The 13975-nt window shown below is 43.9% G+C and overlaps 1 protein-coding gene across 1 annotated transcript; it reads left to right on the top strand.

Annotated features, from left to right (window-relative positions):
• Positions 1-4527: 4527 nt before the first annotated feature.
• On the top strand, positions 4528-8316 carry hus1 (HUS1 checkpoint clamp component). The gene is made up of 8 exons (XM_080306849.1): positions 4528-4707; positions 5305-5432; positions 5542-5718; positions 6142-6249; positions 6324-6398; positions 7436-7535; positions 7755-7889; positions 7984-8316. Exons 1-8 carry the CDS (start codon positions 4656-4658, stop codon positions 8064-8066), a joined length of 858 nt encoding a protein of 285 aa, XP_080162975.1. The 5' UTR covers positions 4528-4655; the 3' UTR covers positions 8067-8316.
• The last annotated feature ends 5659 nt before the right edge of the window (positions 8317-13975 follow it).

The following is a 13975-nucleotide window of genomic DNA, read 5'->3' as shown; positions in this document are numbered from 1 at the left end:
TAAAGAGAACAAAAAAGGAAAAGGCTATGAATAAGATAGGAAATAAATATGAAAAATTAAAAAGGGTAATTTAACTAGGAAGGAATAAAATATAAATTAAGGTTAAAAATGAAATAACTGTACAACACAAATTAGAATGAAGGGTAAATTTAACTGGGAAGAATAAGATAAAATATATAAATTAAAGTTGAAAATAAAATAACTGTACAACAAAATACACAATACACAATATAGAACTATATAAGAATGTATGAAGAAATCTAAATATAAATAAATATATACACAATAACAGCAGCTGTACAAGTATTAACCGGAAATGAAGAATATAGTGACCAGTGTTGTGCAAAACCAAAGTCCAGAAAGTCCAGTGTGTGTGTAAGAACCATATGTGTGGGTCAGTACTGTGTGGTGGTGTGATTGAGAGACCGTATCGCCTGCAGGAAGAAGCTCCTCCTCAGTCTCTCTGTGTTGGTCTTCAGGGAGCGGAATCGCTTTCCTGACCTCAACAGAGAGAACAGTCTGTTGTTGGGATGGCTGAGGTCCTTCACCATCTTCCTGGCCTTGGTCCAGCACCGCCTGCTGTAGATTGAGTGCAGGTCAGGGAGCTCGGAGCGGATGGTGCGCTCAGCTGACCGCACAACCCTCTGTAGAGCTCGTCTGTCCTGCATGGTGCTGTTCCCGAACCAGGTTAAGATGTTTCCCGCCAGGATGCTCTCTATGGTGCACGAGTAAAAGTTCCTGAGCACCTTGGAGGGCAGTTGGAAGTCTCTCAAGCGTCTGAGGTGGTAGAGACGCTGTCAATTTTTTTTTTTTTTTCATCTTGCACCCTGCTGTTATGTGCTGGATTGTCTCTGGGGCATCTTTACACAGCCTGCACCTGGGGTCTTGCCTGGTGTGATAGACCCCAGCCTCTATGGATCTTGTGCTCAGAGCTTGTTCTTGTGCTGCCATGATTAGTGCCTCTGTGCTGTCTTTCAGTCCAGCTTTGTCCAGCCACTGGTAGGATTTCTGGATATCAGCCACCTCCTCTATCTGCCGGTGGTACATACCATGCAGGGGCCTGTCCTTCCATGATGGTTCCTCGTCTCCCTCCTCTTTCTTGGGTTTCTGCTGCCTGAGGTATTCACTGAGCACTCGGTCAGTTGGGGCCATCTTCCCAATGTATTCTTGGATGTTCGTTGTCTCATCCTGGACTGTGGTGCTGACACTCACCAGTCCCCGGCCCCCTTCCTTCCGCTTAGCGTACAGCCTCAGGGTGCTGGACTTGGGGTGAAACCCTCCATGCATGGTAAGGAGCTTTCTTGTCTTTATGTCAGTGGCTTCTATCTCCTCCTTTGGCCAGCCTATTACCCCAGCAGGGTACCTGATCACAGGCAGGGCGTACGTGTTGATGGCCCGGATCTTGTTCTTACCGTTCAGTTGACTCCTCAGGACTTGCCTGACCCTCTGCAGGTACTTGGTGGTTGCAGCCTTTCTAGCGGCCTCTTCATGGTTCCCATTTGCCTGCGGGATCCCCAGGTACTTGTAACTGTCCTCTATGTCTGCAATGTTGCCTTCTGGTAGTTCAATCCCCTCCGTTCTGACTACCTTCCCTCTCTTTGTTACCATCCGACTACACTTCTCCAGTCCGAACGACATTCCAATGTCATTGCTGTATAGCCTGGTAGTGTGGATCAGTGAATCGATGTCTCGTTCACTCTTGGCATACAGCTTGATGTCATCCATGTACAGGAGGTGGCTGACTAGGGATGGGTATTGATAAGATTTTCACGATTCCGATTCCATTTTCGATTCTGTTTAACGATTCGATTCTTTATCGATTCTTTTTAAAAAAGGAGAACACTAAGGTCGATTAGCTTAGAACTTTGTTTTATATCTTCTCTTTGAACAAGATAGAAATTTAGGAGTAACATGGCCTTACAAACCCAACAGTGAGATCTTAAGAGATCCAGCCTACGGCTCTTCAATGGGGTATCACAGGGTCCCCGGGAAAAAACATTGTAAATGTAAAATAATAAAATAAATATTCTTCTGTAGCAATAACAAAGTATAACATAAATTATTCTGTAGCAATTACACAAGAATATCCAGTAATTTCCCTGCCTACAATTTAACACATTCACTTACCTAAAATCGGGGGCATCTTCTGTGGCAAACGGGTTCAAGCCTTTGACCACAAACTGAGTCTCTGCTCGGTGACGTTCGTCTATCCTGGCCTGAAAGGAGACGCTACCGGTAGACTGCAGCGAGAGCTGCCAGCATCTGAGCCAGGCTCTGTCTCTCTCATCATGGTCACTAAATGCACAGTAATGGCAGGTTTGTAATAAGGCAGATTGCGCTAACATAATATGCACTGTTAGTTGATTAGGTGATCCGAAGGGCCAGCTCTGTTCTAGGATGCCCTCTGGACCCAGTGGAGGTGGTGAGTGACAGGAGAATGGCGGCTAAGCTGTCATCCCTGTTGGACAACATCTCCCACCCCATGCAGCAGACTGTGACAGCACTGAGCAGCTCCTTCAGTGGGAGACTGCGGCACCCACGGTGTGGGACGGAGAGATTTCGCAGGTCTTTCCTCCCCACTGCTGTCAGACTCCACAACAAAGACTTTAACTGAACAAACACACACATCCACACATGTGCAATAACACTAAGTGCAATAATCCTTTCTGGCATCATTGTATTTTTACTCAGTTGTATATAGCATTCGTATTCTATTTTTATCTTATTGTATATTTTTATTCTATTTTATTCTACTGTATATAGTATATTATTTTATTCTATTCTGTACAGCTGTGTACTGTATTTATTCTTATTGTATTCTAATTTTTGCCTCATAACTTTTGCACTGTCCACTTCCTGCTGTGACAAAACAAATTTCCCACCTGTGGGACTAATAAAGGTTATCTTATCTTATCTTATCTATCTTATCTTATTTACCTGCCGCATTAACGGGAGAGGACGTGCAAACGTTACCGCTGCTGCTGGGTTGAGATTCACGAGTCCGGAGCGGAATTAAAAACACGACATTCATTTAAGGTTATCACGCGTTTTGTGAGCAAATGCTTTTGCATATTCGTAGTGTTTCCTCCCTTAAATGAAGTATCTACTTTGCAAGTATTGCAAGTTGCCCTGTTGTCATCCGATTTCGTAAAGTATAACCAAACTTTTGAGCGTTTGAGCCGCTTAGGCGCCGTGTTTCCTGCCAGGTAAATGACGCTCCGCAACGTGGTGACGTCATTCGGGGCGACTGGAATCGATAAGGGAATCGTTTGCAAAAATGGCAAACAATTCCAAGGAAGTGAAACAGTGGGAACCGGTTCTCAACAAGAACCGGTTTTCGATAACCATCCCTATGGCTGACAACTGCTCCGTTCCGTAGTCGGTATCCGTAGCCGGTCTTGTTAATGATCTCACTGAGGGGGTTCAGGCCTATGCAGAACAGCAGTGGGGACAGAGCATCTCCTTGGTAGATCCCGCACTTGATGGTGACTTGTGCTATGGGCTTGGAGTTGGCCTCTAGTGTTGTACGCCACAACCCCATTGAGTTCCTGATGAAGGCTCTTAGGGTCCCATTGATCTTGTACAATTCTAGGCATTCCAGTATCCAGCTGTGGGGCATTGAGTCATAGGCCTTCTTGTAATCAATCCAGGCAGTGCACAGGTTGGTCAGTCTGGTCTTGCGGTCTCGGCTGATTGTTCTGTCTACCAGTAGCTGGTGTTTTGCACCTCTGGTATTCTTGCCAATTCCTTTCTGTGCCCCGCTCATGTATTGACCCATGTGCCTGTTCATCTTAGCCGATATGATGCTTGACAGGAGCTTCCATGTAGTACTGAGGCAGGTTATTGGTCGGTAGTTGGAGGGGACCGGTCCCTTCTTGGGGTCCTTGGGGATCAGGACCGTTCGACCTTCGGTTAGCCATTCCGGGTGTCTCTCGTTAACTAGCAGCTGGTTCATTTGTGCTGCCAGACGCTCGTGGAGTGTCTGGCAGCACTCCATATATATATAATGTTTGTTTTGTTTTTTTGGCCCACAATAAGGTTTTTAAAAGTTGTTGACTTTTTTCTCTGGAACCTAAACTTCTAAAGCCTGTTTTTTACAGGATTGTCTGAGTATAATTTTTTGATAAGATCCTAATATTACATCACAAAGTAAAAAGGAGCCGCAGCATGCACAGGCTGCTATTTCTGAAGGTTTTTTGTGTTTTATTTGGTCTACAACGAGGGTGTATAAATGTTACATATAAAAACGAGACATCATATCTTTGTGTGAAAAACATTCTGAAAGTTTTCACCAAAAAGCTGAAATTAAGTGAAAGCTGCCAAACATGCCTGTGAAGTTATTTTGTAGCTCAGTTACAAAAAGATGATGAACAGCGTAAAATGTCTGATTTCAGTATGTAAGTAAAAATATAAAGCGCACCAGGAACCGGTGACTCTGCTACAGTTTTCTGCCTCTGTACAGACCATTTAAGGGGTCCTGTTGTGGTCCCCGGGCCACTGCTGGTTGTTTTCTTCTTTCGTTGGGCGGAACAATTAACAGCTTCCAGGTGGCTATTGTTTCCGCCGGACCGTAGACACAGACGGACCAAACAAATCAAAAAGTTCCCCGCCTGAAGTCAAAACGGAAGATTAAATTCTGCTGTCGGGACGAAAAAATGAAGTTTCGGGGGAAAATCATCGACATCGCCTGTTTGAACCACTTCACCCGTGAGTGTGAAACATCTGTTTGTGCCGAGAGCCGAAGCTAAGCTGTTAGCTTCCCTCCAAATGCTGCACACAAACTGTAAAAAATAAAATTACATCTAATTAAAAGTTCCCGATGCGGGACTTTGTGCTTTCTTTAGCGTTTCTGACATAATAGGAAAAGTCTGTAGTTCGGCTTACAGCATGTGCTCAAAGAGCCGCAGACTGGTTACTGTTATCTAAATTTAACAAAATCTACATGGAGTCTGGTGCAGGCCTAATGAGTCATGATTAATTACCACAAAAATATCAGCTATATGTTTATGCTGCGTGAGTAATCTGTTATTTACCGGCTCTGTAAAAAGTTTTCCACTTCAAGTTTTCAGCTAATTTTTGTTGTTTAAAGTCAGTTTTACTGTTGAAATGTTTAGTTTTACTTAGTTTTCAACAGTTGTAATATTAACTGTAGATTTATTGTTTTTAGTGTGTTTATCGCGATCAAGTTTTTCAGAAGTGCAGATCAGAGATCTGATTGAAGTAAACTATTATTAAAACTAACCGAGTCTGCGTGTGACTGATTAAATATTTCTCCCGATTCACACCTCTGATCTTTCTCACCAGGAGTCGTCACCACCATCTCAAAGCTGACAAAGATGTGCGTCCTGCGGCTGACGCCGGACAACCTGTTCTTCGTTCTGTCCGGTAAAGTGGCCAACGGCGGCGTCAGCATGTGGTGTGAGCTGTCACAGGTGAGAGCCGACGCTTCGGCTTCCAGCTGCTAAGAAAATAAACTCAGGAACGAGTCTGAGATGATCAGGACCGTAATAAATGACCCTGATCCCGTCCTTCCTCGCGCAGGCCAACTTCTTCGACGAGTACCAGATGGAGGGCGTGTCCTCCGAGGACAACGAGATCTGTCTGGAGGTGACTCCGGAGAATCTGTCCAGAGCCCTGAAGACGGTCCAGAACGCCAAGGCGGTCAAAGTCAAACTGACCAAGAAGCACTGCCCCTGCCTCACCATCGCCGCCGAGCTGGTGAGAGCACCTGAGAACAACTCACAGTCAGCAACAAGTTCACCTGAGACGTCTTTGTCTCTGCCACAGCTCGAATCATACGTTTAATTTTAGCCTATTATTCATAACATCAGGAGATGCGCTGCGTCTGGGGATACATTCATCTACAGTCGGCTCTCCGAACCAGAATCCTGCCACAGGTTTATCAAAGTTAGATTAATCATTCAGTCATGAAGAAACGTGGCACTCCAGTGTGAACCAAGGCCAGAAAACAATAAAGCCGAGGTGTCGCCCAAACCCTGAGAGGAAACTAAACACGAGTCAGATATAGAAGCCAAAAGCAGAGCTGAAGACAGCTCATACTGGCTCATCTTTAGCTGCTTTTAAAACTCATTTGAACCTTTAATCTGAGAAACTTGAGCCCTCTTCCTCTGTGCCGCCCAGCCCACCCTGTCCAGCGTCAGTCGAGTCGTCACTCACGACGTCCCCGTTGACGTCATCCCCCGGAGACTGTGGCACGAGTTCAAAGAGCCGAGCATGCCGGACTTTGATGTAAGTGAAGCTGCCGAACACCAAATCATCCTTTTTATGAGAGCTGCCTTTTCATCACGGTTGTGTCACTGCAGGTCAGCATCTACCTCCCTCCCCTGAAGACCATGAAGAACATCGTGGACAGGATGAAGAACCTCTCCAACTTCCTGGTAGGAGGTTAAACATGTTCAGATCAAACACGGACTCATGCAGAGAGGAGCTGCAGCTTTATTTCTCTGGATTTGGGTCATTTCAGTCACGTTTGTCGCCGCGTTTGTGTAACAAACTGTCCGGCATGTTTTTAGCATAACGGTAAACTCCTTTATTTTGAAATACGTGAAAAGGCGTCTTCCTGTATGTCAGCCCTCCGCCCGGCTCGATGTAGAAATATTGAACTGAATGTGAACACGATGTTTATGTCATCTTTTCCCGAGAAGCCAAGATGTCAGATGAAAATAATTACATATTTAAACCTCGTGTTACCTGCGACAGGTGATCACACAGAACCTGAAGCCTTATGTCGCTTTAGATGAAATATGCTGAAATATTTGGAGCGTTTTCATCTCTTTACCTGCAGTCGGACAGGAAGTGAAGGTGTTAACACATCAGCAGGCGTTACAGCTCTGTGTTAAATCCTCGCTGTGACCAATGGGAACTTTTCAAGAAGCCTCATTTCAGCTTTCATAAACACCTCCAGCAGTGACTCTGACACTGAGTCAACTCCAAGAGGAAAACACTGCCACCTAGTGTTTGTGCGCTGAATTAGTGAAATACAGCAGCCCCTCGTTTATCGCGGGAGTTACGATCTAAAAATAACCCGTGACAGGTGAAATCCGTGAAGTAGCAGTGAATTATTATAGATGTTTCACTGCACACTTTATACACTTTTCTACAGCAGGCATCAACATTTTCTCTCTTGTTTAAACAAAGTTCAAACCTTCATAGAAAACTAAGTCCATCATTATAGAATGAAACCAAATCAATCAGATCAACAGAGTCACTTTCTTTCTTCCAAAACTGGATGACCTTCAAAGACATGAAAAATCAACTTTAAAGAGACCTTAACGTCTGAATCTTCCTGTGTGTGTGTGTGTGTGTGTGTGTGTGTGTGTGTGTGTGTGTGTGTGTGTGTGTGTGTGTGTGTGTGTGTGTGTGTGTGCGTGTGTGTGTGTGTGTGTGTGTGTGTGTGTGTGTGTGTGTGTGTCAGGTAATCGAAGCCAACCTGAACGGCGAGATGAACCTGAAGATTGAGACCGATCTTGTTTCCGTGACGACTCACTTCAGAGACCTGGGAAACCCTCCGTGGGGTAAAAACACGCTTTAGCTCCACGAGCAGCTCAGACCTGCTGACGGATGAGCTCAGTCATCACGTCACATCCCTGATAACCAGTTAATTCTGGGGGGCGGGGCCTAAAGTCTCACCCTCCACCTGCTGCTGAGAGCCTCGTTTATATTTAATAATTACTGATTGTCAGTGTATCAGCTGTGGGCCATACTTTTCATACATTGCTCCTCCGTCCCTCCAGGCGATGACGCCTCCCAGGATGGCGGCCCGTCTCAGAGCAGGGACCCGGAGAGCATGGTGGAGGCTAGGGTGGACATCAGGAGGCTGCAGCAGTTCCTCGTGGGGCAGCAGGTCAACCCCAGCAAGGCCATGTGCAGTGAGTCTCCCCTCACATGTTCGCACTCAGGACAAAACCCACCGGGGTCTAATCCACGTCACAGTTTAACACATTTCTCTCTCGTCCTCCTCAGACATCGTCCATCAGAGCGTCCTCCACCTGATTCTGCTGCATGAAGACATGTCGCTGCAGTACTTTATCCCCGCCGTGGCGTAGACGCTCTGCTCGGCGCCAGTCTGAGGAAGTAAAGCTGGACTAAACGGTTTCAGGTGTTTCATCACATGGACACAAAGCTGAGCGCGCCTGTGCTCTGTCTGACGGAGGCTCTCCTCTCTGACCTGTGATGGTGTTGGAGGCGACGCAGGACGGAGGAGCTTTGGACCGCTGAGATAAAGAGTCTGTGTTTGTGAGACGTTTCGACAGTTTTTGATTAAAAGTGACAATAAAATAAAAACTGAAGTATAAACATTTTGTCTGCTGCAGCTGCAGGTCTGGATGTCCTGAAACCCTCTGAAGCTGTGATGGATGGGACGGTTTCTGAAACCACCCTCCATCATTCTGTCACAGTTTGGCTTGTTTTAAGTGTATCAGTGGGTCCAGGAGAAATCTGCTTGTCCCTGATCAGGTTTGTTCCAAAGTCCACAGAGCCTCGAATCTCACCAGACGCATTTCAGAAGGAGAACTTTACCCTCCACAAAGACTCCGAGGTGATGGCAACACTGGTGAACCTGGTTATCAAGCTGCCACGCCCCTAATAATGCAAACTCCAATTGAAACAGGTGAGTTATTAAAGCATTCGTACTGCACAGGTGTTATAAAGGTTCAAATTAATGAGAAGATAATCACGCAAACTGGGTATCCTCTCTTACCTTAGGCTAAAACTCAAACAGCTTAATATTAATATGGCGGATGTAGCAGGTGGTGGTGCAGACGTAGCTCCGACTTTCAAACGGTCACGATTAAAACCAGAGATATATAAAACAACTGATGGAAGGGTAATTGTAGAGGATGAACTACTTAATTTCCTTGCTGTAAAAATCAAAACTTTAAGTCAGGATGAAATTGTGTTGTTGGCCACGAACACATTTGAATCCGAGGGGATTGAAGCCTCCAAGAAAGTTTTGTTTGAGCTCTGCCCCACTACCTCACAGCGGTGCGTTGGATATAAAGGACAGCATAAAGACGCCAACAATATTAAACTCTGTCTTAAAGTGCTGAATGAGTGTGGGGAGAATATCCCAAGATTTCTCATCACCTGGATGATCTGCCGCCTGTTACATACTCCAGCATGGATGTGTGTTGTCTACTACGGTGAATGGACCAGCTGTGTGCTGAGGTGGGTGCTTTAAAACATGTAGTTAAACTACAGGCGGATGTCTGCGAGCAAGTTATGACCAATGCTGTGGAGGTCGACCAACGTGTGACTGTTCTTGAGTGTCAGCCTGAGGTACCGGCTGAGCCTGTTATGCTGAATGCTCAGGGGTCGGGGACCGCTTCCCACTTTCCCCTGGGGAAACACGCAGAGGAGCGGTGGGGGAGTCGAAGTAAAGGCGGCCCGCGTGAAAGGCAGGAAGCCAGAGCTTTGGCTGCTTCAAGGACTGGGACAAGCACAGTGTCAGCGTTTTGTCCGGAGATGTTGCTATGTGGTCAAGATCGGGCTCCGACGACAGCCCGAGGCCGTAATATGGAAACTACAGCAACAACGGAGGATCCCGTTGAGACAGTGCTTTCTACATGCTCTCCACAATGGAGTAAAGTTGTGAAAAATGGCAAGCCTCGTCTCAAGCTGGAGAAGGTTAATTCAGGTTCAGGAATGCATGCTGCTACCACTGGACACAATAAGAGGCCTGGACCTGTATCGATTATCGGCACTGGAGCTGTGAGTACAATCAGAACTGTGAAAACTAAATTGGTGAGCGTGTTTGCCACTAAATTTGCCCTGGATGTAGATGCAGAAACTCTTGCTCTGTATTTGAGAGAGAAACTTAAAAGAGATGTGACCTGTCAAAAAATTGCTAGTAAACGTAGCAGGTTCGGCTCTTTCAAGGTTACTGCTGAATGTAATGATGTGGGTGAAATGTACAATCCTGAACTCTGGCCTGAAGGGGCTCTGGTCCGGCGTTTTTATGAACCTCGTAAGCCCGGTACGGTGGTGCCAAGCTCAGTGGATCCAGCAGGGGAGATAACTGCGCCTTTTGGTACCAACGTATCAACATGAAGATGTCTATTCGGGTATTATCTTACAACTGTCATGGTCTACGTTTGGGACAGAGTGCAGGGGATAAAGCTCGACGGATTGTTGTGGACAGTCTGCTTGCAGAATGTGACATTTTATGCTTGCAGGAGACATGGTTGTCCAAACAGGACCTGGGAAAACTTAACTGTCTAAATGCAAGTTTTTTGGGAGTGGGGGAATCAACAACTGATCTCAGCACAGCTATAGTCAGAGGCAGAATACCTGGAGGGGTTGCTGTGCTTTGGGACAAAAAAATAGACCCTGTGATAAAGCCCATTAGACTGGATGTAGACTGGTGTATTGGTATACAATAGTAGTTTTATCATTCTTAATATTTATACTCCCTATGAATCTTGTCAAAATGAGCAAGAATACCTCAGTAGGTTGGCTTTTATTAATGCATTTATTCAAGACAACGATACTTACAGCATATATGTTTTGGGTGATTTTAATGCTGATCTCACAGACAGCAGTTCTCAGTTTGCTGACCACTTAACTCGTTTTTGTCAAGTTAATAATCTTATCTTGTCTACCAAAGTGTTACTGCCTGCAGACAGCTATACATACATAAGTGAAGCCTGGCATAGTACATCATGGCTGGACCACTGTATCTGTACAGCTGATGGACATGCAGCTTTAGCAAACATGACTATTAGGTATGAGGTAACTGTGTCAGATCATATACCTTTTGGTTTTACTGTGAATGTGGAACAAATGCCAGCAACAACTGGAAACAATATTGCTAATATTGCTACCAGTGTAAAATTAGACTGGTCAGCTTGTAGTGAAGATGATTTCTTAGCTTATCATAGTGATACCGATATACATCTGAACAACATTTCTTTGCCGAAAGAAGCTATTTTGTGCAAGGATGTCAACTGTAAGAATGCTGTGCATAAACATTTACTCTGCTCCATGTATGATGATATAGTGACTGCTCTGCATGAAAGTGGTACACTGCTTGATAAACAATATAAGCATAAGAAACCTAACATCAGACCTGGCTGGAAAGAACATGTATCCATGTACCATGATGAAGCTCGCATAGCTTATAAATGTTGGGTCATGGCTGGAAGACCTAAACAAGGCCCAGAATTTGAACAGAAAAAATGTGCGAATGCCAGATATAAGTACGCTGTTCGCTTTATAACTAAAAATGAGCAAATGCTGAGAGCAGATTCTTTGGCCAGGAAAATGCTGTGTAATAATATGGCAGATTTTTGGAAAGAGGTGAAAGCTCTTAATAACTGTAAACCATCTCTACCATCAACTGTTGAAGGTGTTTCTGGGGCAGATAACATTGCAGCATTATGGAGACAGCATTACAGTGCGTTGTTTAACTGTATAAAAAGTGATCCATATGAGGACAATCTTGACATGAGTAATGACACAATAAGTGTAAGGACACATGAAGTATATGAAGCCATTCATAGGTTGTCTGATAATAAATCCTCTGGTTTGGATCACATCACTGCAGAACATTTAAAACATGCTAGTTTAAGGCTAGCTCCTCTTTTAGCACTCTGTTTCACTGGGTTTATGATTCATGGCATATTACCAGACTCAATGCTGTGTATTTTACTGGTACCAGTTATGAAGGACAAAGCTGCAAAAGTGAGCTGTTTGGATAATTACAGGCCGATTGCACTAGCCAGTATTTTATCTAAGGTGTTAGAAAGAATCTTGTTTGACAGAGTTAGTGTGTTCATCTCTTCTCTGGATAATCAGTTTGGCTTTAAACCAAAGCACGGCACTGACATGTGCATATATGCACTCAAGGAAATAGTCAGGTTGTACAGGGCTAAAAATTCATCTGTCCTCATGTGTTTCATTGATGCCTCTAAGGCTTTTGATCGAGTGAACCACAGAAAACTTTTTGATAAACTGAAGAGACGGGGAGTTCCTCAATACATCGTGAGGATTCTCTCTTACTGGTACGCTCATCAGAACATGCAGGTTAAATGGGGAAGCAGTATTTCTGCCCCCTTTGGTGTCAGCAATGGTGTCAGACAGGGTGGGATTTTGTCTCCAATTTTATTTAATTTGTATGTTGATGATTTGTCCATACAGCTGAGAGCCTGTAACACTGGGTGTATATTAGGTAAAGCACTGATAAATCATCTTATGTATGCAGATGACCTGGTTGTTTTTAGTCCAAGCAGTGCTGGGTTACAGGATCTTCTTAATGTCTGTACTGAATATGGTGTGCAATATGACATTGAGTACAATGCTGCTAAAAGTGCTGTTTTGATATGTAGAACCAAGCAGGATAAAAAGCTAAATTTCCCTTTGTTTAAACTGGCACAAAAAACTCTTGAAGTTCATAAAAAGGTGAAATACCTCGGTCACTTTATTACTGAGCAAATGAATGATGATGATGACATATACAGACAACGGTGTAAGCTCTATGTGCAGGCAAATACTATTGCTCGCAAATTCAGCTTTTGTTCACTTCCAGTTAAAGTGGCTTTGTTTAAAGCGTATTGCACACCGCTATATACTGCCCCCTTGTGGTCATCCTACAAACAATGTAGCATGCAGAAGCTGCATGTTGCATATAATGATGCGATGAGAATCCTTTGCAGGATACCTAGAAGTGGTAGTGCCAGCCAGATGTTTGTAGCTGTGGGTGTCTGGACTTTTAAAGCACTTTTAAGAAAGTTAATGTTCAGTTTTAGAGAACGACTGGATGGTTCGAGTAACAGTATAATTTTAGCACTCACAGATCCGACAGTGAGTGGTTCCCGTTACTCATCCAGTTTCAGAAAGCACTGGTTAAAGTGTTTGTGTATTTATTGATTTATTTTAAGTAATTGTGTTTTATGTATATTATGGTTTTATATTTTTACAAATGCTTTATATACTTATTTATATATATTTATATATATATAAATATATATATATATATATATATATATTTATATATAAATATATATATATATATATATATTTATATATATATATATATATATATATATATATATATATATATATATATTTAATGGTATACCTTGTGTTGTGTGGGGGGGGGGGGGGGGGAGTTGTGTGTGTGTGTGTGTGTGTTTCTTGTCTTGTTTTTATGGACATGTAGTCTGCCAATAAAGATTGAATTGAATTGAATTGAAAAGGGGACAGTTTGTGTATCAGGCTGTAAACATGTTTAATTCTGCTGTAAAGTTTTAACGTGGCAGTCTGAGGACTGGCTCACTGCTGCCTCTGCTGGACATCAGAGGAACTCCCGTTTTTGTCTTGGCTTTATGTTCATTTTTACAGCTTTACTTTGGTTTTTTCAGACAGGATGTAGAAAATGTCTCCTGTTGCTAATTCTGCTCCCTGTGTTTCTCCGAGTCTTCCAGCAGGGGGCAGCACACCCAAACCTCTCAGCGCTTCATGTTGGCTGGAGGAGACCTTCAGAGTTGGATGTGTGGAGGCTGTGGTGCAGACACTTTTCTTTGTTTCATATGCGGCTGCAGGTTCCTGAGTGACGTAGGTCACGCCTCCTCTTCCTCCCCGCCACTGTGTCTGAAGGAGGATCGGTCACGGAGCAAAGCTCCTGTTTTACAGCCTTTGCTGTAAACTGACACTGCTGCTGGCCTCAGCAACAGCTGACCGTGCTTCATCATCATCATCCCACTCTGAGAGACGGTCTGCGCATGCTCAATCAGCTTCCAGCTCCGCGGACACCTGTTTACTCATGAGTGTTTGCTTTAACTGTCAAAGCAATTATTTTGAAAACCTGATATATGTTAAAGTTGAACATGTATCAGATTTTCAAAATAATTATACGATAATTCATCTGCGCAGCCGTGTCAGAGTTTCACAATAAAAAGAATTTAAAAAATGATTTTAAATGTCAGGATATCCGGATGAAATCCTCCACGTACTTCAC

The sequence above is a fragment of the Astatotilapia calliptera genome, chromosome 9 (assembly GCF_964374335.1).
Source record: "Astatotilapia calliptera chromosome 9, fAstCal68.1, whole genome shotgun sequence".
Classification (NCBI taxonomy): Eukaryota; Metazoa; Chordata; class Actinopteri; order Cichliformes; family Cichlidae; genus Astatotilapia; species Astatotilapia calliptera.
Note: the sequence above shows the minus strand (reverse complement) of the source record. Positions and strands in the feature narration are given on the sequence as shown.

Coding starts and splice junctions, on each gene's coding strand:
- hus1 (XM_080306849.1), top strand. CDS start 4,656: ATGAAGTTTCGGGGGAAAATCATCGACATCGCCTGTTTGAACCACTTC. Junction 4,708..5,304: donor CTGTTTGAACCACTTCACCC/GTGAGTGTGAAA, acceptor CTTTCTCACCAG/GAGTCGTCACCACCATCTCA. Junction 6,250..6,323: donor CGAGCATGCCGGACTTTGAT/GTAAGTGAAGCT, acceptor GTGTCACTGCAG/GTCAGCATCTACCTCCCTCC.